General features: G+C 39.6%; 3 protein-coding genes across 7 annotated transcripts in view; 1 reads left to right on the top strand and 2 right to left on the bottom strand.

The window, feature by feature from the left end:
- The window catches only part of LOC306818931 (NLR family CARD domain-containing protein 3-like), a 324,740-nt gene that overhangs the window by 10,072 nt on the left and 289,083 nt on the right, over window positions 1-25,585 (bottom strand). The gene's annotated exons all lie outside the window — the stretch shown is intronic.
- On the top strand, window positions 414-16,136 carry LOC306818942 (cilia- and flagella-associated protein 221-like). Of its 4 annotated transcripts, none has more exons than XM_079336680.1 (24): window positions 414-547; window positions 707-871; window positions 1,044-1,165; window positions 1,848-1,934; window positions 2,019-2,114; window positions 2,277-2,377; window positions 2,518-2,621; window positions 4,114-4,273; window positions 5,409-5,535; window positions 5,637-5,724; window positions 5,880-5,988; window positions 6,952-7,039; window positions 7,272-7,361; window positions 8,502-8,604; window positions 8,978-9,075; window positions 9,858-9,938; window positions 10,799-10,906; window positions 11,027-11,194; window positions 11,315-11,400; window positions 11,539-11,617; window positions 12,974-13,074; window positions 14,729-14,821; window positions 14,906-15,010; window positions 15,908-16,136. In XM_079336680.1, exons 2-24 carry the CDS (start codon window positions 739-741, stop codon window positions 16,047-16,049), a joined length of 2,469 nt encoding a protein of 822 aa, XP_079192806.1. In that variant the 5' UTR covers window positions 414-547; window positions 707-738; the 3' UTR covers window positions 16,050-16,136. The 4 variants fall into 4 exon arrangements, with proteins under 4 accessions (XP_079192806.1, XP_079192807.1, XP_079192809.1 ...); XM_079336681.1 differs by having other exon boundaries at window positions 5,883-5,988; XM_079336682.1 differs by having other exon boundaries at window positions 415-547; window positions 1,065-1,165.
- The window catches only part of LOC306818930 (uncharacterized protein), a 358,920-nt gene continuing 352,807 nt past the window's right edge, over window positions 19,473-25,585 (bottom strand). Inside the window, exons 13-14 of the mRNA XM_079336665.1 lie at window positions 23,951-24,124; window positions 19,473-19,704 (exon numbers count right to left, since the gene is read on the bottom strand). Of these exons, the coding sequence (XP_079192791.1) occupies window positions 19,515-19,704; window positions 23,951-24,124 (364 nt within the window). The 3' untranslated portion in view covers window positions 19,473-19,514. The remainder of the gene's footprint in view (window positions 19,705-23,950; window positions 24,125-25,585) is intronic.

The raw sequence follows: 25,585 nt of genomic DNA on the forward strand, positions 1-25,585 counted from the left end.
AAAATCAAATAGACCCAATCAGAATGCCGATATGTAAAGTGGCCTACAGTCATCTGATCAAGGTTTTTTATCTAGAAAGCACTAAAACTTCCTGTTAGTACTTTCAAAAGAAAGTGCATTTTGGTTTATTTCACGTGTGATTAAAAGGAAGGAAACAGATAGCACATTTAAACGTTTGCTAACATAATTTCTTCTTACTCAAATATGCAATGCATGTGTAGCCCACAAACAGAATGAAACTCCTGTTTCGCCAAATAGACCGACTTATAAATCGTCGTTAGCTTTGCTTTGAAAGGAAACGTGTCTGCTTCCGGGCTGTGCTGTCGCGCAATTGGTTCGCTGCAGTTTCCCCACGGCTCGCTCGTCCCGCCCCCTTTCCAGCGCTGTCAACGTCGGTGTCATGGCAACGTCGGTGTCATGAAAACGTCGGTGTTTGGTAAGTGGGGCGCTTTCACAACAAAAACGGGAATTAACTGAACAAAAAATGACGGGATATGGCGGTTTTATCTGGGAAAAAAAGTGTTAAAACCCACTGCCTAAATCTTGAGTAAGTTCTAAAGTTCCATTTTCTGAAATGTTTCTAGAAAGGTTTATTTAATTTTATATATTTTAATATTTTAATTTAATATTGAAGATATTATGATGCTTCCCAACATAACACTATGTCCTTGACTGTCCTAAATCCCTCTTACATTTCTCTCTTTAGGGATTCAGAGCTCAGCTGACCCTATAGCCAGGATGGACACGCTCCTCTCCGAGCCGCAGATGCTCCATAAGTCTCTCCAGAGGGTGACTCCCATGATGCCTCTGTGCCAGCTGGTGGAGGAGAGTAGGAGTACATCCAACATCCCCAATCCTCTGCTGGAATCAAGTATAAACCAGACATCAAAAACCTTCCTCGAAGTCGCAGTGCATACTTTCTTCTTGGTTATTTTTTTTTTTGCTGTGGTTGAAAAATTGCTCAAAAATAGCTAACAGTATTTTTTAAATGTATGAAAAAGTACTTAAAAAAAAGCCTAGGCTATTTTCTTCTTTCCATTTAGTATTTTATTTCCCCGACGCAGAATTCTTTGCCAAACTGAAAAGCAACAGCGTGATCCGAGCAGACCCCTCCGAGCTTCACTTCAGCGGGTTTGAGCTGGGGAAGGATTACGTAAAGATACTGGTGAGGAAATCCTTTTTTTTTTTTCCCCCACTCACTTTCAAATTCAGATAGTACATAGTAGATGTACTGTGAGTTTTCTTTTGTGTTTTAAATCTTTTTTTTGACAGAGAATTGAACATGGCTGAACATGCATTGAGCTTTGACCTAATGTCTCGCTCATAGTTCAAGTGCTTGCTGTTGCACTCGCCCTCTACAGCAGGGATCTGACCTCCAAAGGCTTCCAATCTGGTTCCCGTAATATCAACTTTCTCAAGTGCAAAAAAACAAATGTAATTCCAAGGCTAAAACACTTGCATTAGGTTAATGGGACAGATTATATCTCTGACACCAACTTCTTCACATCAGGCTTGTCCAGCTTATGTCCGTCCCCCACAGAATCTGTCAAGACAAAGCTGGCCCTTATACAAACGCAGGTGATTAGTAAGAAGAGTTTTGATTGACTCAGTGTGATGGTTTTCCAAGTTGGAGCATTCATTTCTCATGAAAGCTGAATGTAACAGCTATAAAGAGAGAGTGCACCAAGATGCAGGCAATGGCCTCTACTGTAGGTACTGTGAGGCCAGCATGTACTGTACCTGACGTTTGAACGTTGTAGATTTAAGAAGGAAGTACATCACAAAAAGGGTTTTCGCGAGTGCACAAGGTTGGAGGAAAAAATAATCTCTGTTTTTCTTTTTCTCAGAAAATAATGAACATCTCGTCTGAAGTCATGGATATTCAAATCATTCCCACACAAACGAAGCACTTCAAAACATCATATACAAAAAAGGTACTTCTATTCATTGCAAACTGCTGACCAGAAAACCACTCAGCTATTCAGCCGTGTTCTAACTGTTGTTATTTTTTTTTCAAGTATCGACTCATTCCGGGTCTTTCCTACACGGTGAAGGTCACTTTCTGTCCCGACGAGTGGCGTTACTTCTATGACAGTGTTCGGGTTCTTTGCCAGGTTTGGCTCCAAAGATTTGTCCACCTGTGACGTGTTATGAGTCTTAGGAATAAAAAGAGTCATTTAGGAGGACTTAAAAGTTGATGTTGTCATGGTTACTGGTAATTCATCCTTTTTTACCCCTTTACTTTGATGCTCTTATTCTTGTTCATTCTTTGTAAGGGGGAAGAGAACCTGTTAATTCCAGTGCATGCCTACCCGGTCATTGATGACCTACACATCCCCCCTCACATCCACCTGTCAGAAGTACCACTTGGACAAAGGTGAGTATTTATACCATACACTGTGAGTCTTGGGCTCTTTAGTGGGCAGATTTTCTGACCTTCTGTCTACCTGAGGACTTTCCTGTCTATCAGTATTTAAAAAAAAGTAACCTCATGCTTTCTTGTCCACCTGTCTCTAGTGTCTCACATGCTATACCCCTGAAATGCAGTTGTCCTATTGACTTTGAGTTCCAGCTGTTTGTCATTCAACCCAACGAAGCGTTCTCCATCAGTCCTCTTACAGGTATGGACTCAAGACATTTTCAGCAGTATAATATGAGGAGAAGACGTGTGGCCGACTCCATTTTTAAGAAGATGAAAAGAATGTTTCTATTCGCTTGTTGCTTAAAGTAGATATAAGTGGAGAAAGAAAGTGGTAAATAAGTACAAAAAAAAGTGTGAGAACCTACACTGTCAAGTGCGTGTCTAGTTTGTGCAGATTGTCCCCACTTGATAGGACATCCCCCAACTGAAGCATACAGGACTCCACTCTTTGCGTTTAGCTGCTTTTATTTCTTTTGCAGTCTCTCTTCTTAGTAGTTTGCAACAGTTTGCAGCAGTTTGCAGCAGTTTACAGTAGATCACAGTAGGTTGCAGTATGTGGAAAACCCTCAAAACAAACAGAGAATGCACATTTTTTAGCACTCTTATGGTTTTGCAATCACAAAATAAGAACATGAAATCACAAAATAATAATTTCCACTGGCCTACTAAATTTTTAAACTTTTCCTTTTACTAAATTTTAGCAAATCAAAATTTCATTAGTTTTTAAAAAACCATTTCATGAATCAAAAATGCAGATAAATACAGTTCCAAGAATCTCATTTGAATATTCACAATAACCAATCAGTGGTTTTAAACCAAATGAGTCCCATGTCCGTGCCTTTGGAATCCCAGGTCACTCGCAATGTAAACTGTCACGATCCGGGGTAGGAAACAGGAGAGGAGGACCCATGTGCAGAATAAACTAATTTATTAACAAAAGATGAAACAAAAACTTACAAGGAAAAATCCAAAATCCAAAAATCACGACGAGAAGAAACACAGGGAGCAGGGAGAGGAAACAACAGGCCACGACAACCGACATCTGACAAAGACAAGACAATGAACCAACAAGAAACTGAGGCAAACACAGAGACTAAATAGACAAGGGGTAATCAGACACAGGTGAGACTAACGAGACAGGTGAGGAACATCAGGGTCATCAGGAAGGCGGGAAACACAAGGAACAAAGAACACAAGACCAGAACACTGAAGACAAGTACAAAGTAAAACCCAACACTGACACCACCACCAAAACCAGATCTACAAAATAAAACAGGAAACACTAAAGACTAGACTTAAAACACAAGACAGGAAATAAACTAACAGGCAACATAGGAGAACACAAGGATACAGGGAAACACACTACAGACTAAAGTAAAACACACTAAGAACATACATACACCGAACACGAGGGAAATAATAAACTAAAACAAGATTAAATACAGAACAAAAACCAAACCATGACATAAACATTGATTGCAATGCTTAGCGGCTGTTCTTCAGGTGTCTTTTGACAGTTTGGAGGACATCGCCTGCACAGTGGACTTTGGGGACGTTTGGACAGTTTTGGCTCGCACTGATCACGTTGATGAGCCTGTCTTTTCTCCTTCACCTGGATTCCAATTCTGGAATCACTGACCTAGGTGTAGATCAAATGTGTACACACATAAGTCATGCCCTCACTCTTCCAGGTGTGATACCAGCTCATGGTGAAGTGAAGATTATTGTGACCTTCAGTCCTGTCCAATACCAGACTTCTCAAGTCACCATCCAGCTGATCATCTCACAGTTCAACACCAAACCCTACCTATGCACCATCACCGGGAGCTCCGCCCCTCACCGCGCCCCCAGGTCATTGGACAAATTGAGTATCTTTATCGTTTTAAAATGCACCAGATCGTCCGTCCAGTGAAAAATAAAAGATGACATTTTCCAGTGACAGATGAAGAGATACCTTCTGCAGACTGATCAGTCAGTGTTAGAGTCTCTTGTATGCTGCAGGTTTATTTTAGGTCTGATGAATATATTTTGTATTCATATGTTTCATTCTTATACAGCTATAAGAAGTGAGTCTGGAAAACTCACAACATCATATCTTTGCACACAACTGTCTTTGTCTTTGTTGAGTGTTTGTTTCTCAAACGTGTCACATTTGTCCATTTACTTTGTGACTGTGATCCCCAAGAAACAAGGCTTTAAAGTGTCTCTAACAATGCAACAGATAACCTTGAGGATTCATTATCTATGTAATAATTTGTGTAAATTATGTAATCTGGATTTTTTTTTTTGGACCAGTATGACCAACATTACTCCCTTACTTTTTACTACACCTTTTATTTGAGATTTTGACCCGATCAGACATTGAGCAAAGAGGATGTGGGTACGAGATACATCCCCTGTAGACGGCAAAACTCCAGGGAATAAGAGCGCCTCTCTATAAGGTTGAAAGACTTTCAATAGACGCTTGGCTCTGCATCTTTTCTCCGGGCGGCCGCTTTCTGCAAACGCTCTCTCCTCAATGAAAACACTTGAAAAAAGAAGCTGGTGCTCTGGAAAAAAGAAAAGAAAAGAAAAAGCCTTTTGCTGTCTTTCAAATCTATTTTATCCAACAAAAACATTCCCTGGTTCCAGGAAGAGTTACACTGTCAATGTCATGGTTCACTCTTGTTACGTTTTTGTCTCCTTGTGTTACTTTTATTTGATTGTTTTCTGATTTAGCCGTCACTGTTTCCTGTTTTATTTTGTAATTTCTTATCATTGTGTTTTAGTGTGTAGTTGTTGTTACATTTTCTACTTCTCTGTCTGTCTCCAGTGTCTCTTGTCTTGTCTTTCTTCCTGCCACTTGTTAGTGTGTGTTGCGTGTGTGTGATTCGTGTGTGTAAAACTCTCAGGGATTTATGAGGTTTATCAAAGTCTAAATAATTCGATCAAAGTTTGAGCACATTTCATCATCAGTTTTTCTTTTGTTGTTCATGTTATTTGCTAGTGAGCGTGGAGGAATGCCAGCTAATGGAGAAGCAGTGTCTGCAGCGTATAATCGACTGTTACCTGCAACCCAAGTGTCTCGATGTCAAGTCAACTACAGGAAGACCAAGGAGGGTGAAAAAGCAAAGGTACAGAAGTGTATGTGCTCACAATTTCATTCAAAAGCTGACGTGGAAGTTTGGTGTCAAGATGGTGAAAAAACCTGGTTTGTGTTCATCCTGAAATAAAGCCTCCAGTCGATGTGTGGACCCATGCAGGCGTGGCAAAGATGCTGATAAAAGACGTCAGTAAAGCCAGTTCTAAAGACCTGAGGGGAGGTAAATGACATCAAATACACTTTATTTGACTTTATTGATCATCAGTCCTGGTGTCTTATTCAGGTGTGTCATATTTATTTCTTTAATTCAGGCCATCGAGTTTAAAAAGCATTTCAGGCACAAATGATGCTTGCTTGTGTCCACCTTCACTTCAGCAGATTGTGGCAGCATGAATGGTCTGCAAAAGAGGAAGATAAAGGAGACGCTCTTCAAAAAAAAGGTCGAACAGAACGTGAAGGACTTGCAAGCTAACCAAATCAAATGGTACGTACTGTAGTTTAGCACGTTTCTGTCCCGTCGCGTGGTTGGAGTTTCCTGTGAAAATCAACGCGGGTGAGGGAGGACAAAAGACTTGATGCCTTGATTATTATTGGGAGCGATTCATAAGAGAAGGACCCTGCATGCAGCTACTTAGGTTGTTTGACTGCAGCAAGAAAAAGAAGTCTCTGTATGTTAGAGGGGAGGGACATTAGTATTGGGATTCATTTTTACAAAGTAGTCATATATGATCCACGATGATGCAGACGAAGCTGTGATCCCTCTCTGATGAGACTGGTTCAGCACAACAGTGATTGTCAGTATTAACAGAAATACACAAACAGCTGAACGGCTTTATCAGGTTGTGCATCTGAAGCCTCGTTTGAAGCTTTGAGGTTTCATCCGCAGGGAAACAGTGACATCTAGTGGGCGCCCTGAAATTAGAGTAACCAGTTCAACCGAAGCAGGTCGCTGTTTCAATCTGAATGTTTTGCAATAAAAGGCATGAACAGAAAAAAAACAAGAACTGTTCGCATATCTGAGCGAATTACATCCAGGTGGAAAACAAAGGTCTGCACAGGTGTGTTCAGCTCCTTAAAAGCTGCATGAAGGATGATGTTTCCATCCAAAGGATCTTCTTCAGGCCTGATGATCCACTGAACTGCAATACAGTGATTAAAATACAAACACCTCAGGGTGATTGCACCCCTATTACTCACACAAGGAAAACACATCACAAAGGATTTTGCAGATTTTGAAATGATGCAAAGTTGTTTCTTGTGATCTTTAAGAAACGAAAAGAAACAAAAGAAAATGCTTTCATGGGAAATAACATTTTCTCTGTGTGTTTTTTTCAATGCTTGCTTTTCTATTAATCTCTGTATTGAGCTTGTTCCTATTGTGAAATACATTGTCTATAAATTTTAGGACAAGAATTGAATAAGTATAAGTTCGGGGTTTTTTTTCCAGGCAAGTCCGCCTCGGTGACGACCCAGTTTCAGAGGACAGAAGGAGGCAGATAACAGAGGAGAAAGAGGCTGCACGAAGTGAATGCATCGTAAGAGAGGCTTATTATTATTCACACTGCAAGTTGTGTTCATGAAAGCAGCAAGTTTCAGTTTGCACACTCGAGTCCTCAGTTGCTTTAAGAAGCAGCATTTTCCCTGCAAACACACCAACATGTACAGCTCACTCTTCAGCTGCTCAACCACAAAAACATCCAGCTTGTGGTCCTTTTTCATTTCAACAGGTCAATGTTAAGCTGTAACTGTCCTTTCAACCTTTTCAAGGCCTTTGATGGAGCCCGGTCTCTGCAGCTTTGCCACGCTTCTCAGCAAAGACAAAGAGCCCTCACACTGTTTCAGCAGGCAGCACGCAAGGTAAACACGTCCAAATACTGTGATGTCACTGAGAAAAGACTTGTGTCTCAGTGCGTGTAGATGCACTGTGCACTCCTCCTTCACATGCACAGATGAAGCCTGTTGAAGCCACACGCCCGTGTATAAAGGGACGTACGTTTTGATCATGTAATGGGGACATTTATTTTAAAAATGTTTTTTTTTTTTTTTTTATTGTATTATTTCCCATGGACGTCTGCTTTGGACAAAACAATTATATTTATGCTTTGATTTGATACAGTTCAATTAAATTACCCTCAATTTCCAGTTAATTTCCAAAAATTCACATTTAAAGTTTCCGATTTGTAATATATTTAAAAAATTCCCAATCCTAACTTCCCATGGAAAGTGTTTTTTAAATGTAGTGGACATTTTTGTAAACAGAACGACGAGCATGGTCTTGTTGCCTGCTCTTAACAGACAAACAGTAAGGTCCTTTACCTGCTTCTTGTAAAGTGTCTGTTATGAATTGATGCTATACAAATAAAGATTGATTGATTGATTGATTGATTTACTGGAAACTTTCCACCCCTTTGCAACCCCAAAAATAGATAAACTTCCATCTTCTGTCAGGGGAATACAAGTGTTTGTACAGCCCCATTTCCTCACTTTATCCATGTGGAAGTCTTCCAATGTCGGGCCCAATTTACATTTAGAGTGGAGTAAAAAACAACAACATAATATCTCTCCTAGTGGTAATTGAAATAAAAGTAATTGAGCTTCTTGGGTAGGAACCCTCTGGAATCTCATTGTTTGGATAAGAGACTTTGAGTGTGGCTTGTTTGCCTGTTTTTAATTCAGCAAACAACTTTTCTGACAATGCATTAAAAACAACAACAATCAAGCTTGTAGAGTGACGCTTGATGTGATCATCATAAATCAAATGGCTGCTGACTCCTGGAGCTTGTGTTCGCTCCACTGTAAAACAATGAGATGATATTTCTTCCTTCTTTCCTCATACATAAAAGAATGAGCATAAACAATGATGCTGTATGTACCCGTACACACAGTTCAATTTTATACTCTTTTATTACTTAGTGCCACACTTGCCTCTGAATATCTGTGACTAGCTTCATGTGAACGGTCAATACAAAGTACAATGTTCTCTTCTGTCTCTTCCAGGTCGTGATCAGATGTCGGATGAATCATCGACTAACCTGTTTGAAAAAACTGTCAGAAGGCCTGAAGAAAAGTGTTGATTGTCCTGTGACCTCCTCATTCACAAGTAATTTCAATGTCTGAGTAAAAAATGCTTTGGCTCATTGGCTCTTTTCATTCAATATACCTGACGACGTTCATATTGATTCCATAATGACGTAATATTGGTATCCCAGTCTGTGGATTTACAGCACGAGAGAGCACGGCACAGTGGGAGCTCCACACACACACGTCATCAGACACGCACACACACACACACAGTCTCACTACTACTACTCTGTGGGTGATCACTTCTCCCATTAAATGACAGGGTCTTGAGAAAGACACTCTTGAAGATGCCCTTCTTAGAACATCCTGTGTGTGCGTTTGTCAGTCGTGTTTCACTGAGACCTAACGACACACGATCTGTTCACGTTTCATCTGTATTTTTTTTGTCACAGCTTTTTCAGTTTGCCGGACGACTTGTGATCAGAGAATCTTACCTGCCAGAGTCTTCCCGTTTTCTGATCCCAATTTTAGTAATGAAACTGATCTGCTGGTGAGTATTATATAACTGACACCAACCTGGAATGACTAAAGCAGCTCTGCAGAGAATAATTCTCCACATATACTGTGTTAAATTACATAAAATTCAGCCTTTGTTTGACCTCTTCTTTGCATATAAACCATATTTCTTTTCATCCTAGCCTATCCACTAAAAACACTCTTTGATCCATAACTTATAATGCCATGTGTTGGTAATAGAGTCCTCATCAAAACACAGAAAATAGATCACATCAGTCAAGTTCTGAGGTGTTTACACCGGCTGCCCATCTGTCAGAGAACAGATTTTAAAATCCTGCTGCTGGTTTATAAAGCGCTTAATGGTTTACTGCCAGAATACGGGTGATTAACTAGGAACCATCCAGACAGCTCAGGTCATCTGGTGAAGGTTGCTGTCTGTCCCCAGAGTCAGAACCAAACGTGTCGTCAGCTTCTAGCTGCTTATATCTGGAACAAACTCAGCTGCAGGTCAGCTGTGTTTTCTCTCAGCTCTTTTAAACCCATGTTAAAGACAAACCTGTTGACAGCTGCCTTTAAACTAAATTATGTTCATAAAGATGTTGATCTTTCACTCTGCACTGTAACTTTTAATTATTTTAATTTGTTTCCTTAAATCAATTTTATTTCAATTATTTTTACTTGAATAATTTCATTCCTTTTTCAAATTGCATCTTTTAATGTTTCTTTTCTGTCCTCTTTCATGATGCTCTTTGATGTCTTTTGTGAAGCACTTTGAATTTCCTTGTTGTTGAAAGATAATTATTATTTGTCTTCCAGGCTCACAGTCATTTGGACACGCTGCCTGTGGATACTACTGATAGGAATGTGACGACACAGATTCCTTTCTTCAACCTTCAAGTAGGTCGATCGCACATAAGAATCAGATCAGCACTGAGCAGCAGTGATCAGAAGTAATAGAGTACATTTATTCAACCGTGCGACATTCTCCTTTTTCATTTTTCTACCACATTTATCGATTTTCTTTCAAATTTTATTCTATTTTTCAAGATGAAGCTTTTCTGTGCAACATATGTTAAAATGAAAAAAAAAATACGTCATAATACTTAAATTGTTACATATAAGCAAAAAAATATAATTGGTGGTCCAAACCTTTTTTTGTGACAGATAGATGTCAGTAGTTAGCAATCTTCAAGGTAAGCTGTGTTAGCCATCGCTATTATCTGTGTCTTTGTTCTTTTGATTTTAAAAGTTAAAGGACCAAGATGTAAATCATAAAATTACCTTACTATATCATGACCAATAAAGGAAACGTGCGATGCTGGCTCCTTTTAAACATTCAGTCACTATAAGTTCACACAGTGAAACTGCGAATGGGTCATGAAGTCGGTCATATACTGTAAGTTTGTTTTCACCAGAGAATCTGCGGCTTAAAGCCACCTCCACATGGCTGTTTCAGACTGCCAGGCAAACAGCAAACCACCAGATGTTGTAGCGATGCCCGTCCTAGATAGCCTCAGCCTTTTTCTAATTAGCAGAAGAATAACTAGGAGACGAGGAAAAACTAGGAGATGCATATGTAAAATGGTGAAAGAACAAAGAAAGCTTTGGAGACAGATGCAGAGCTGGATGAATAGTGAAGCTTCAGAACATCGACTTTAGGGAGGAGATGGATCTCTCCAATATTTTAAAATTGGACTGTACCCATTATAAACACAAGGGGCCAGTTATACATTATTGGTGTTGTTTTTCAACCCTAGGCACCTCGACACTACAGGCTCATGGGCTACCACCCTGTGTCAGCGTTGGAGGCATTTCATTCTTATATTCCCACTATTTTGGACAGACAACTTCGCACTGGAGCTCTGGTAACATTGCAGAGTGAAAGACACAACAAAAATAAGAAAATATGTATTCAATCTTCGTTCAGTTATTCAATCTCATTTTCATTATTCCTCTTTTTTTCCACTTTGTTTTCAACTTTTTAGAACGAGTTGGTGCCCAATGACAATCAAACGCAATCTCCCACAGCAGAGCGTCGACAGGGGAATGACCAGGGAGAGGAGGACGTGGCCACACGGGAGGATCACAGTCTCACCTTCAGGATCCCTGAAGCTCTATTCAGACCTTTTCAAGCACATCCACTCAGAGTCTTTGTAAATACAAGTCCCCTTTAAGTCTGAAAAATAATTATTTATGTTTCTACGTAGGGTACTTCTTTTTTAAGGTGGTATCCAAGCAGTTTGTTTTTGACTCATTTTCTGTCTTTGCCTAAGAATCCAGCTCCAGGCCTGCAGAATTACAAAACAACCCCAAAATACCTTGAGAGTGACCTTCATTTCCATCTCTGCCCTGTGCCCAGGTAACTAAAATACAGCAACCCATACTGTTGAGTTCTGTCCCAAAATAACAGCCAGAACATAGATCAATAAGCAGGACAGTATAAAAGGATCACTAAGCGTGACCAGATAAAAAGAAAGAAAGGGCTTTGTTTGTGCAGGTATACAACACCTGAGAGCAACATCTGTGACGTTAGGACACAAACCTCACGCGCTCCGAAGACGCTTCTGGATCACCAGGTAATTTATTATAATAAAAAACAAAATATTACCAGCATTAATCAATCAATCTTTATTCTTATCGCTATGAAAATAAAGATCGATTGATCAGCCGCCACGTGCTTACTTTACTGCAACAATGACTCGGAACGACGGTGTTTGAAGACGACGTTTTGTCTCAGTGGCCCCAACCTGTTTTACAACAGCAGGTAAAAAGCTCGTTGTTATGTTTAAAGAAAAGCAGGTAAACCTTTTAGCTTAATCCGTCATAGTGTGAAAGGCGGAGCAAGAAAAAAACTTCCCTTTAACAGGCAGAAATCTTCAGCAGATCTGGGCTGATGATAGAACAGCCATCTGCTAAACTGGCTTGAAAACGGGATTGGGGGAGATGGAATAAGAAAGAAGGACGGGGGGGGACAGATTGGTTGTTTGGTCATCCTTACCGACAGTCCTGAGGAACCTAAGAGAGCTCAGGAGCTCCCAGAAAAACAAGAACATGGTAATAACATACATGGCCTTTCCCCTCGTGTTACATGTTGGCATAGTGAATGCTAAATGGACTTGAGCTTGTATAGCGCTTTTCTAGTCTTCTAGAAAAGTGCAACTCAAAGCACTTTTACACCACAGATCACACCTACCCATTCACACTGATGGCTGGTTATGTGGCCCATCCAGTAACTAACTCCATTCACACACATTCATACGCTGTGTCAGGGGTGTTTGAGCAATTTAAGTATCTTGCCCAAGGACACAAGATAGATAGATAGATAGATAGATAGATAGATAGATAGATAGATAGATAGATAGATAGATAGATAGATAGATAGATAGATAGATAGATAGATAGATAGATAGATAGATAGATAGATAGATAGATAGATAGATAGATAGATAGATAGATAGATAGATAGATAGATAGATAGATAGATAGATAGATAGATAGATGGTGGAAATTTGTCTTTGGCTTCTCCAAAATATAAAAAACACACAGGACAAATTCCAACACTCCACAAAGTACAACAATACGCAATAAATAAATAAATAGTTGTGCAAACAGGCGACCAAAAAAAAAAGCCTAACCCTATAATTGTGGGGTTTGAGGACAAACTAGGAACACATAATGTTCGACAAACATTAGTGTGTTGTTTCACATGTCACCTTTAATGCTTCACAAACTTCTATTCATCAGTCTTTGACTTTCTTTGTATTGATTGACTCTTTCATCCTAGACATGAACCATGTTTTTATTATACTATTTTAATTTTGTTTCATAGATTGTCCCACCTTGAAGCATTTTAATGCTGGAAACGGTAAAACTAGCTGCAGATGCAGATATGACTTCTCCTTTTTTTTATTTATTTTTTTAACCAACAACAGGTAGCAAGTCCAGCGCACAGGAAAATTAAGACTTTTCCTCAAGTCTCCTTGAACTGTTTGTCCAATCAGCCTGGTCTCACTTGTGACTGGACCCTGCGCAGGTAAACAAGAACTCAATGATGATCAGTGATCTCTTTAACACACAGAACATAACAAACATTTATAAATACATATCTGTTTGCACGGTGTATTTTATCTGACATGATCGCTAACTGTGCTGCTCTGCTTTTCACCCTGTTGTCTCCTTTCCATTTTCCACTTTCCTGAGTGATGGAGATTGGTCACCATATTATTGGCGGTGTCTTTTTTCAACGTTTGAATGCGTGTCGGTGAGAGGAATCTCTCTGATTGGCTGTTCAAAAGGTTTTATTGAGCAGTTTGGATACTGCCGCTCGAGTATCCGGCTTCTCATTATTTGCTCTCTACTTTTCTTTTCCCACTAAAAAAACAAGGGCTGACAACACCAGTGATGTTTTTTTTCATCAGACATTAATTTTGATAAGAAGTGCTATTAGATGCACGACAATGGTCTTCTTGTATTCTGACGACAGAGAGCCTGCTGGCATGGAGGGTTATTTCCTCACCGAATGCGCAGAAGACAAGACAGTCGTCCTGGTGTGTCTGCATATACATCCTGGTGCATTATTACTTGTTGACATTTCTTAATTAATTCAATTCAATTCAATTAAAAAAAAACGTTATTTGTCCACCGGGGGCAATTCAGAGCACACAGAGCAGCAAATAACGACAGTGTAACTATACTAAAACATTTAACCAATCAACAAGAATAAAGTGTAAAAGAAGAATAAGTGTCAGGATGTTAGTGTGTTAGTACAGGTTAGAATAAGTGTCAGGATGTTAGTGTGTTCGTACAGGTTAGAATAAGTGTCAGGATGTTAGTGTGTTAGTACAGGTTAGAATAAGTGTCAGGATGTTAGTGTGTGTTAGTACAGGTTAGAATAAGTGTCAGGATGTTAGTGTGTTAGTACAGGTTAGAATAAGTGTCAGGATGTTAGTGTGTTAGTACAGGTTAGAATAAGTGTCAGGATGTTAGTGTGTGTTAGTACAGGTTAGAATAAGTGTCAGGATGTTAGTGTGTTAGTACAGGTTAGAATAAGTGTCAGGATGTTAGTGTGTGTTAGTACAGGTTAGAATAAGTGTCAGGATGTTAGTGTGTGTTAGTACAGGTTAGAATAAGTGTCAGGATGTTAGTGTGTTAGTACAGGTTAGAATCCAGTCACAGAGTGAGATACGAAGAGCAGAAGAGAGGAAAGTGTCTGGATGTTAGCACGAGTTAAAAACACAAAAGTCACAGTCAGACACAGAGAACAGCGTCGACGTGAGATGTAGAAAGACGTGCATGTGTCAGATGAAAGCAGACATGTGAACAGTTGTATGTGATGTAAACATGCAGTAGACTGTCTGTATAAACAGAACTGTAGTGCAGAAAAAGATATAAGTGGACAGTGATCGGACTAAGATGTGATCAGACATGATACATATATGTAATGAACAGACGTAACAGAACTATAGTGCAGTAATAGAGTATAAATATAATATATAACTATAAGCTATATGCAGATACTAAATAATAAAGTGATAGTGGTGCATTAGTCTTTAGTTTTCCTCCAAAAAAGAAAACTCTGTGGCTACTAGAAGAATCTTTAACTAAAGGATTGTCTGCCTTCAATCTGATTCAAAGCAGCAGCAGCCCTTGGGCTCATCAGGAGAAACATCTCTGTGTTTTCTACACAGGTCTTTGGGCTACAGTGCAGATATACTCTGCACAGATTCACCTGCTCCTTTAAGTGGACCTCCTGTTGAGCTTTCTCAGCTAACGGACCAAACGTGAGCACATTCAACTTTTTTTTTTGGGGATGAATTTCGAGTTGTATCTGATTTGATGCTCATATTCTGTGTGTTTGTTTGTAGGTATAAAGGCTCCAGTGTTCGACTATCACCAGAGATAATCAGAGCAGAGTTCTTGACATGGAAAGCTCCAGTCAGCGCAAACCTCACTCGAGGCATGACACTCAGGTAGGGATGTTGGCTTAATTGATGGATAACACACACACACACACACACACACACACACACACACACACACACATTGCTCTATCAATCAATCAATCAATCTTTATTTATCAATTCATAACAGATTTTATCTCGAGACACTTTACAAAAGCAGGACCTTCCTATTTGTCTGTTAACAAAAGAGCAGCTAAGGTCTTGTCTGAGTTGAGCAGTAAGAAGTTTCTGGTCATCCAGGTCCTGATGTCCTTGAGGCAGGCTTCTAGTTTACGAAGCTGGTTGGTGTCTTCTGGCTTCATTGATATGTAGAGCTGAGTATCGTCTGCATAGCAATGAAAGTTTATGGAGTGTTTTCTCATAATACTACCTAGAGGAAGCATGTATAATGTAAATAGAATCGGTCCAAGCACTGATCCTTGAGGCACTCCATGGCTAACTTTGGTGTACATAGAGGACTCATCATGAACAAACTGAGATCTGTCTGATAAATAGGATCTAAACGTTGGTTTAGATAGGATAAAGCAGTCCTATCCTAAACCATCCAAACAATTGCAATCTCTGTAGCAATTGTTCTAGTCTCTTTAACATAACCAGATACAGTATTTATTAGCTCCCGTTTTACACACAAGCATTACTTGCACATGCCAGATAACTTAGTGTACTTGCGTATTTAATTTCAACAGTCACCTTCTTTTAGAGCTAAAGTAACAAATGACTTTGGCACATTGTTTTGTTGCCTGTTTCAAAAGTAAACCCCCATCCTAGAAAACAAAAGCATTTGTTATTGAACTTTATGTATAAACACATTCTACTCATTGAACGTTGATTGGGTGTGTGTTATTTGTCGGAACAGTAATATTAACTCCTCCATTTTTCCAATCATGTGAAATTGCTCTTTTACAGGCACTTGGGGGAACTTCAGATGGAGGCGTCGGAGTTAAACACGATTGGAAGAAGAGTGATGACCAGGCTGATGCAACTCGAAGCCAATGACAACCAACTTGCAGTCACTGAAACGCAAAGCAACGTTTTACACATCCAATGATTAAAAGATGTGTTCTTGTATTTATGTGACTGATATATTTGATGAAGGTGAACACCAGAAATGATAAATGTTATTATGACGACTTGAGTATGGTATTGTGGTTTAACGTTTGTCTGATAAACATGATAATTTAGTTCGGGACAAAAAGTGGAGTGAACGGAGGAAAAACTTTAGATTAAAGGAGACGATAAACTGAACTGTGGGAAGTAAAAAGGACACCATGTGACACGACCCTCTGCAGGTTTGACCAGCTGTTGAATGTGTCTTACTTTGTTGTAGAATCAACGAATCCGCCTTAGAGGGACCGAAGAATTCTGCGGTCCAGAACTGCTTTGACAATTCAGGTCGGAGTCGGTTCTACTGTGCAATTGGGTCGCGTCCTGAGTGTCCAACGGCCTCCCGGAGAGCTCTGAGATTTATCCAAAAGTATTTCTGTTGATGAACGATCGTTAACTTCCTGCTAACTGAATGGCCAATTCAGTTAGTTCAGATAACGAGATCGTTTAAGAGTCAATGGTGGGAAAAGGAATAATTCCAAAAATGATGAAAAACGATTTAATTAAAAATGCGCGTGCACGAGCCTTAACGGGAGTTTCTCAAGGCTTAAAAAGTCTTTGACAATAATCTCATACAAGTTTTCATAGCTGCCTATAGAGGGCACTCTGGGATTCAAATCATTTGCAGGTTGTATAGAGGGCTACAAGAGGAAAACAGAGAACATACCACCTACATCAAACACAAACGGGAAAAGGAAACTAACTTCCACATCTGTGAAGAAGCTTTTGGGAAAATACTGTGAGTTTGAGTGGAAGATCACAAGCTCCATCTCATGGAGAACATTGGGTTGGAAGAGTCTGATTAGATACTTTATTAAAGCTGTTCAGAAATCTCATGACACAGACTCTATCTCACTTCTCTTCAGTGCTATCTCCTGGCTCCTGGGCCCAACCCCACATAGTTCTAGACCGGCCGTGTTAAGGATGGTCCCAAAGCTCTTATACTGAAAGAAGGAGAGAGGAGGGAGATCTGAGGAGAGAGCTGACTTTACCCAAGTCTTTTTACTGACAGACAATATCTCTGTGCATCTCTGCTGGGAGAGACTAAGACACAAGTGGAGGACACTTGGATGCAATGAAGGGAACTGAGATGTACCCATAGACTCTTCTAGCTGCTGGAGGAATTGTGGCTCACAGGAAGCAAATCACTACCACCTGTTCTGTACTAACAAACACAGCTTCTGCTTTGAGATCCACAGAGAACCAACAGATGTCTTTAAAGTCAGATGTTACCCAGGAATGGGACCAAGTCTTCCTTGCTAACCTGCATTCATCCACTAAACCAAATACTCATTTGGAAGCCTGAGCATTGCTGGCAGAAAGGCCATAACAAAGAAATGTTCCTCCACCAGTGGAAGACTGCTACCATGTAGTTTATGGAATCTATTCAATGACACAGATCACTTGTTCTCTGAAGCTTCACAAAAACTCATTTGAGGATCTCTGGATAAAATGAAAATCCTATATCTCCCCTAAACTCCCATCTTTTCTTTCAACTGCTTTTCCTTTAGTTATGAACCCCTGTATACTTTGTTTTTGTCTTTGTTTTTCTTTTCAGTGGGAGATCACCTCATCTCTTACATTTGATTTATTTTGTTGTGTGTTAAAGCACAAAAACATAAAAGGAGGAATCACTCTATTGTTTAAGCACAAATGACTGTACTGTACAAATATCTCTGAATATGTGTGATTACAAATACAATTTAAAAAAAGAAATATGATTGAAATGAAGAAGTGTGAGCTGATTCCTCTGTCAGTCCCTGATGGATGAAGCTCTCCTCAGCTTGCAGAGCTTCTCCACACACAAGATGGTGGAGGTTCCTCCTCTGTGGATCATCAGCTGCTCCTCTCTGCTCCACCAGAGTCCTGATCACTCACATTATCACAGAGATCACCACCATCTAATGAGAGAAGAAGAGAGATGACAGAAATCATTTTCATCAGCTGTGAGTCATCAGATTCCCCCACAGCGCTGTAACTAAGCTCCGCCCCCACTCCACCTTTGGACTTTAACACTGAACGGTTTCATGTTGGTGTCTGAGTGTGAGTTTACACTGAGTTATGAGAGCTTCATGTCCACACACACTCAGACACACACAGCGTCGTTCTGTCCTACCAGCTCTGACAGCCGACTGTTCTCCTCTCCACTTTAAAGAGTCAGAGCAACACATTCAGTTCAGAGAAGAAACAGGACTTATTATAGTCAGGTCAAAGGTCAACTAACCATGGGAGGAAAATAGAAGAAGGCGCAGTTTGGACATGAATCCTCTCTGATGTTTCTTTGTTTCTGTCAGTTGTCCTTCCTGCATTTGTTCCTGCAGCTGTGTAACTTTAGTCTTTGAGCCTGTTTGTCTTCAACTTCTTCATATTATTCACATCGTTTGTTCACAGTCTGTTAGATATGGTGATAGGTTATATGAAGATAGCTCCGCCCCTTTTATGAAACTCTGGGTTAACTTCTCAGGTTGATAAGCAGCTTCATGTGACTGTTCAGCACCATCTCTTCTGTCAGGTGTAACCCAGTCTTAAAAACGGGATTAAAATATAAATATTGGTGTAACTAATATTTGAGTATGTTGAACTCTCTTTGTAGTAGAGAACCAAGAATAGGATTTCTCCAACAACAAACAACAAGAATGTAAATATATGTATGAGCTGATATGTGGAGGGTTTACTAAAGAACACTGAGAGACTGACCTCAGAGTCTTCAGTCCATAGTTTGGATTCTTCTGAAGATCACGCAGCAGCTTCACGTCTGAATCCTGCAGCTTGTTCCCTCCCAGGTTCAGCTCTCTGAGATGGGAGGGGTTGGACTTCAGAGCTGAGGCCAGAGAAGAACAGCTGATCTCTGACAAACTGCAGTCCCTCAATCTGAATAAAGAATAAAAGAAGAATAAAAATAATGTGTAATCCAGTCACATGTGTTCAGGTTGTGATGAGTATCTCAACATCACTTTGTCCTGATGAATCAAGTTTTCTCTAAATGATTCGAGGATCATTTCTGATTGTGTATTCACTAAATCTAAATCCTCCAAATGTCAGCTCAACATTCATCCAGCTGTTCATGTGCACAGATGAAGAACAGGCTGCTGATCTCAGTCAGCTCTGTGATGTTATTACATTTATCAAATTACACATTATTCAATCACAAGTCTTCATGATTTCACTTCTTAACAGAACCAGAGGAAACCAGAGGCTTCATGTGCACCTTGTTCAACTTTACTTCACAGAGTCACAAAAACATTTTCACATCAAATCTCTAAAATATTCAGAAACTTCAAGAATAAGAAATCTTCTAAATCATTAAATATCCAGAGATTTAAATTCAGACAAATACTGAAAATATATAAATCCTGAAATGTGCAACAATGGAGGATGTGGATTGAAATGATTCAAATGAATGACATAGTCAGTGATCTGACCTCAGAGTCTCCAGTCTGCAGTTTGGACTCTGCAGATAATCACACAGCAGCTTCACTCCTGAATCCTGCAGGTTCTGGTTCAAGTTCAGGTCCAGCTCTCTGAGATGGGAGGGGTTGGACTTCAGAGCTGAGGCCAGAGAAGAACAGCTGATCTCTGACAAACTGCAGCCCCTCAATCTGAATAAAGAATAAAAGAAGTAAATGTAGATGACAGTGAGCTTTATACATGAATGTGTGATGTTGTCCACATGAACACACTGATGTGATCATCATCTGTTCATTCACACATTGAAGGACTTCATAGTGATTCATTCATGTTTTTGTACTTCCTGATCATTCTTAGATTGAAACGTACAATATGTTGAATTTTATTAGAATCTTTACATTTAAATATCTGAATTCATTTCAAATGGACTAAACCCATGTTAAAATAACAGTCAACAATGAAGTCTTGAAGCATTGTGATGCTAAAGTGTTTGTTCAGCATGCTGGTAACTGTAAGAGTGGACTGAATCTATTTGACATTAATATGAGGCTGTGATAGAGCTGTCACCTTTCTCTCCTCCTTTCTTCTCTGAGGGAGAAACTCTTCATCCTTACATTTGGACTTTAGGAGCTCTCTTAAGGACTGACATGCTTTGTGAATAACCTTGATCTTTACCAGGATCTAGTCTTTAATCTAAGCAGAAATGTAGCTGCAGCGTGTTCCAGCTCCAGCTGTCTGCCACTGTGGCTGAAACTTCTCTTCTCCCTTCTGTTGTCCTCGTGCCCTGCTGTCACTCTCCACTCTTCTCAGGACTTTTTTCATTTCAATCTTGATTTGAACCCGTCTGTTGTCGGGATCTGATGCTTTTAAAGCCTTGAACCAAAAGTCTTTTTCATGACAGAAAGCCTGGGCTAAAACCTGTGTGCCAGTGCACAATTCAAGTGTAGCGAGCCCTCACAGGAGTGACAGCAGTGAAGCTGTCGGGTACGTTGACAACACGTCCAACTTATTAAAGCAGTCAAAAAGATAGCACGCCAACGTGAACATCACTGCAAGCAGGAACAAAGAGAGTGTGGAGCAAAGCCAAGTCTCCTTTGCATTTAAACAGCCTCTTGATAATAATTCTGAACGGGCCAAAGACATAACAAACACCACTGCTGTTTTTATTACAGTGGATTACATGCAGAATGGGACTTTGTGTTTTTACAGCTTCTTATATTGACAGAGGGAAATATGAATAGTTGTGAGATGAAACTGTCCCAGCTTTATTTTGTGCTCTAAAAAGTGCTGACTTCATAAACAGAAAGGTGTCAGTGTTTGTCTCTGTCATTGAAAACACATCTTTTTATATATACTATAGGCTATATGGATGATTTTATTTCATTCATTTCTTTTATTGATTGGAGACTCTTTTGGTTATAAGTAAATTTTATTTGATGTTATTTTTGAATGTTTCATTTAAAATGTCATGAAAAAGAAACCTGAGCAGGTGAAGTCTGAACTGTCCATGCTGAACTTAAGACAATGTGTAAAAGGGAAGTTGTAAATGTTCCTGATAAAGAAAAAGAAAGTGTTGCATCAGGTCCCTTACTGGACCCAAAATGTACCCAACCCAATCTTCAGAACTGAGAACCGTACCCAACCCAAATGTTTGTGTAGCGTTACAGCCCGAGTAGAGACACAGCTGATAGTAAAATCATTTCATCAAGTTCTCAACAACTCAAAATGTGAACCATGTTTGAACATCATCCCCCCCTTTTTAAAAGCAGGAATAAGACGGGGGTCCTTCATGTTGTAGCTCACCTCTTTTTATGTCTGATTATTTGATGTTTCTGTAAAAGTCTGACAGAGTTGACTCAAATCTGGGACACAACTTTAACAGGTCCAAATGTTCCTAAAAACAACATTTTAAATTGTCGATGACTATAATAGTATTTTACACCTTTAGTATCAGAAGGTTTTATAGTTTGAAGAGTTTGACTCTTTTTTAAATAGTTTAAAGTTTTAAATTGTTTTCTGCCATCGGGCAGGTTTAGACATGAAACAAAGAAATCAGAACCAACATTTGGGATTTCAAATTAGTTTCATCATAAAAATCTTTTAAAAGGATTTTCATTAAAAAGGGAACAAGTTCATTTGTAAGTGGTATTTTTAAGTTTGTTTGTCTGGGACATGATGTTTCCCAATTCTCAAGAATGGGTGAAATTCAAACACAGTCAACACAGTTTCTATTATATTCATATCTATATTACAGTCAGTGATCTGACCTCAGAGTCTCCAGTCTGCTGTTTGGACTCTGCAGATAATCACACAGCAGCTTCACTCCTGAATCCTGCAGCTTGTTCTCACTCAGATGCAGCTCTCTGAGATGGGAGGGGTTGGACTTCAGAGATGAGGCCACGACGTCACAGTGAGTCTTTGAGAGGTCACAGTTAGAAAGTCTGTAGTGACACATAAAATAGAAAATTAATAGTCATGAAAGAAGCGTTGAAATTCACGTCTCACATCTGATGATTGAAGTTTGACAGGTCCTGTTTGGTCTGATGTGATCATCTGTTCATTCACACATTGAAGGACTTCATAGTGATTCATTCATGTTTTTGTACTTCCTGATCATTCTTAGATTGAAACGTACAATATGTTGAATTTTATTAGACTCTTTACATTTAAATATCTGAATTCATTTCAAATCCATGTTATATATATTTTTATTGTTGAGTACTTACATTACATCAAATATTTCCAACCGTGATCAAAGTCAGAGAAATATCAGAGATGTAACTGGACGTGTCTTGTCTTGGTGGCAGATTAGAGCTGGGAGATATATCCAGTTTTTAAGATATATGGATATATATTCAAACATGATATAAGACAATATCTTTAATATGGATATAGTTCATGTTGCATTAAAATATAGTTCTACACGTCTTCTGTAGAGCTGACAGTTCAGCTATTTCTCATCTCACTGTGTCTCAATCTTCACCCTGCTCCCCTCTCTCTCTCTCAAAAAACTCAATGGATAACAAAGCACTGTGTTTATTGAGGACAGCCAGAATAGTAGATATTTAGCTGACTCTTACTCCCAGCATGCTCTGCAACAGCTAACACATGTTGGTGTGAAGTTTAGGGTGAATAAAAGCAGTCGTCTCCCATTGTTCTCTCTCTTCAAATGCTTCCAGCATCCAGAGACACAAGTCTACTCCTGCTTCACAGCACGCTGCTCTTTGTTTCAATGTTTTGGCGTGCAGGCAACCCGAGGCCTCAAGGAATGACAGTGTTCTGAATCCCCAGCTCGCATCATCCATTGAACGCATCTCGACGGAGATTCTCGGAGAGCGTCTTATTCACAGACCGAATTAAAAACGGTATTTAGAGAGTGTAAAGATCACGTCTGGTTCCATCCTGCAATGAACAGGACAACCACGGAGATCGCCTCGCTCCACAGAGAACACACCGATCCTGCTCATCCTCTGGGAACCGCCGCCGCCATCACAACTCATCTGCACGGAAACAGACTGGAGATCTGATTTCATGGTGGGACCTTTCCCCTCCTCAACCGCAGACAAACGCTTTACAAGTGAGGCTGAATCAGGTCTGAGCAGTGAGCTTTAGAGAGTGTGTTTAATAACTGAGTCATTCATGTGAAGTTGTGAAGATAATATTTGCTTCTTATCTGACCACTGCGTCTCTGGTTTGACTAGTTTAAAAGCTCTTTGTCCGCTGCGTCCCGTGTGTGTTTCTCTGTGAACTCTAGCGTTATATCCGGGTAATATCTTCATGTTCAGGAAGACCAGTGTAAACACTGTCTAACAGAAATTCAGCCTCTGGCTTCTAGTGTTCAACTTCATTATTCACAAGTTGTGCAGGAGTTTCAGAGTATGATCCAGCATCTTCAACACACACACACACACACACACACACACACACACAGACACACACACACACACACACACACACACACACACACACTGTAGTAAGTAAGCGCGCATGAGCTGAATATTATTAAGTGTGAAGCGGTCTGTCCTTGATTTTCAAAAGCACATCAATTTAGTCAGAATTGAGCACACGTCTTAACTGATTAAGATATATCTGAATGGCATCAAAAGTAGATTGTAGCTTTTGTCTGGCACCTGTTAATGATGAAGAACAGTACAAAATAGTGTCATCTGCATAAAAGTGAAATTTGGAGTCCAAACATTTAAATAAATATTAAATAAAGGGGGGGGGGACCATTTTGAGTCAACAAAGGTTTGTAGGATATACCATCAGCCTTAACACTTTGTGTTCTGCTGCACAAGTAGTTGCTAGACCACATGACAGCTTTTGTTTGTTTGTCTGGGACATGATGTTTCCCAATTCTCAAGAATGGGTGAAATTCAAACACAGTCAACACAGCTTCTATTATATTCATATCTATATTACAGTCAGTGATCTTACATCAGAGTCTCCAGTCTGCAGTTTGGACTCTGCAGATAATCACACAGCAGCTTCACTCCTGAATCCTGCAGCTCGTTGTCACTCAGGTTCAGCTCTCTGAGATGGGAGGGGTTGGACTTCAGAGCTGAGGCCAGAGAAGAACAGCTGATCTCTGACAAACTGCAGACACTCAATCTGAATAAAGAATAAAAGAAGTAAATGTAGATGACAGTGAGCTTTATACATGAATGTGTGATGTTGTCCACATGAACACACTGATGTGATCATCATCTGTTCATTCACACAGTGAAGGACTTCATAGTGATTCATTCATGTTTTTGTACTTCCTGATCATTCTTAGATTGAAACGTACAATATGTTGAATTTTATTAGAATCTTTACATTTAAATATCTGAATTCATTTCAAATGGACTAAACCCATGTTAAAATAACAGTCAACAATGAAGTCTTGAAGCACTGTGATGCTAAAGTGTTTGTTCAGCATGCTGGTAACTGTAAGAGTGGACTGAATCTATTTGATATTAATATGAGGCTGTGATAGAGCTGTCACCTTTCTCTCCTCCTTTCTTCTCTGAGGGAGAAACTCTTCATCCTTACATTTGGACTTTAGGAGCTCTCTTAAGGACTGACATGCTTTGTGAATAACCTTGATCTTTACCAGGATCTAGTCTTTAATCTAAGCAGAAATGTAGCTGCAGCGTGTTCCAGCTCCAGCTGTCTGCCACTGTGGCTGAAACTTCTCTTCTCCCTTCTGTTGTCCTCGTGCCCTGCTGTCACTCTCCACTCTTCTCAGGACTTTTTTCATTTCAATCTTGATTTAAACCCATCTGTTGTCGGGATCTGATGCTTTTAAAGCCTTTAACCAAAAGTCTTTTTCATGACAGAAAGCCTGGGCTAAAATCTGTGTGCCAGTGCACAATTCAAGTGTAGCGAGCGCTCACAGGAGTGACAGCAGTGAAGCTGTCGGGTACGTTGACAACACGTCCAACTTATTAAAGCAGTCAAACAGATAGCACGCCAACGTGAACATCACTGCAAGCAGGAACAAAGAGAGTGTGGAGCAAAGCCAAGTCTCCTTTGCATTTAAACAGCCTCTTGATAATAATTCTGAACGGGCCAAAGACATAACAAACACCACTGCTGTTTTTATTACAGTGGATTACATGCAGAATGGGACTTTGTGTTTTTACAGCTTCTTATATTGACAGAGGGAAATATGAATAGTTGTGAGATGAAACTGTCCCAGCTTTATTTTGTGCTCTAAAAAGTGCTGACTTCATAAACAGAAAGGTGTCAGTGTTTGTCTCTGTCATTGAAAACACATCTTTTTATATATACTATAGGCTATATGGATGATTTTATTTCAGTCATTTCTTTTATAGATTGGAGACTCTTTTGGTTATAAGTATATTTGATTTGATGTTATTTTTGAATGTTTCATTTAAAATGTCATGAAAAAGAAACCTGAGCAGGTGAAGTCTGAACTGTCCATGCTGAACTTAAGACAATGTGTAAAAGGGAAGTTGTAAATGTTCCTGATGAAGAAAAAGAAAGTGTTGCATCAGGTCCCTTACTGGACCCAAAATGGACCCAACCCAATCTTCAGAACTGAGAACCGTACCCAACCCAAATGTT

Source organism: Symphodus melops, assembly GCF_947650265.1.
Source record: "Symphodus melops genome assembly, chromosome: 23".
NCBI lineage: Eukaryota > Metazoa > Chordata > Actinopteri > Labriformes > Labridae > Symphodus > Symphodus melops.

What these genes read in the sequence shown, in the direction of transcription:
- LOC306818942 (XM_079336680.1), top strand. Translation starts at nt 739, where the DNA reads ATGGACACGCTCCTCTCCGAGCCGCAGATGCTCCATAAGTCTCTCCAG. An exon ending in GAAGTACCACTTGGACAAAG is followed by an intron (nt 2,378 to 2,517) that starts GTGAGTATTTAT and finishes ACCTGTCTCTAG; the next exon opens with TGTCTCACATGCTATACCCC. An exon ending in GCCCCTCACCGCGCCCCCAG is followed by an intron (nt 4,274 to 5,408) that starts GTCATTGGACAA and finishes GTTATTTGCTAG; the next exon opens with TGAGCGTGGAGGAATGCCAG.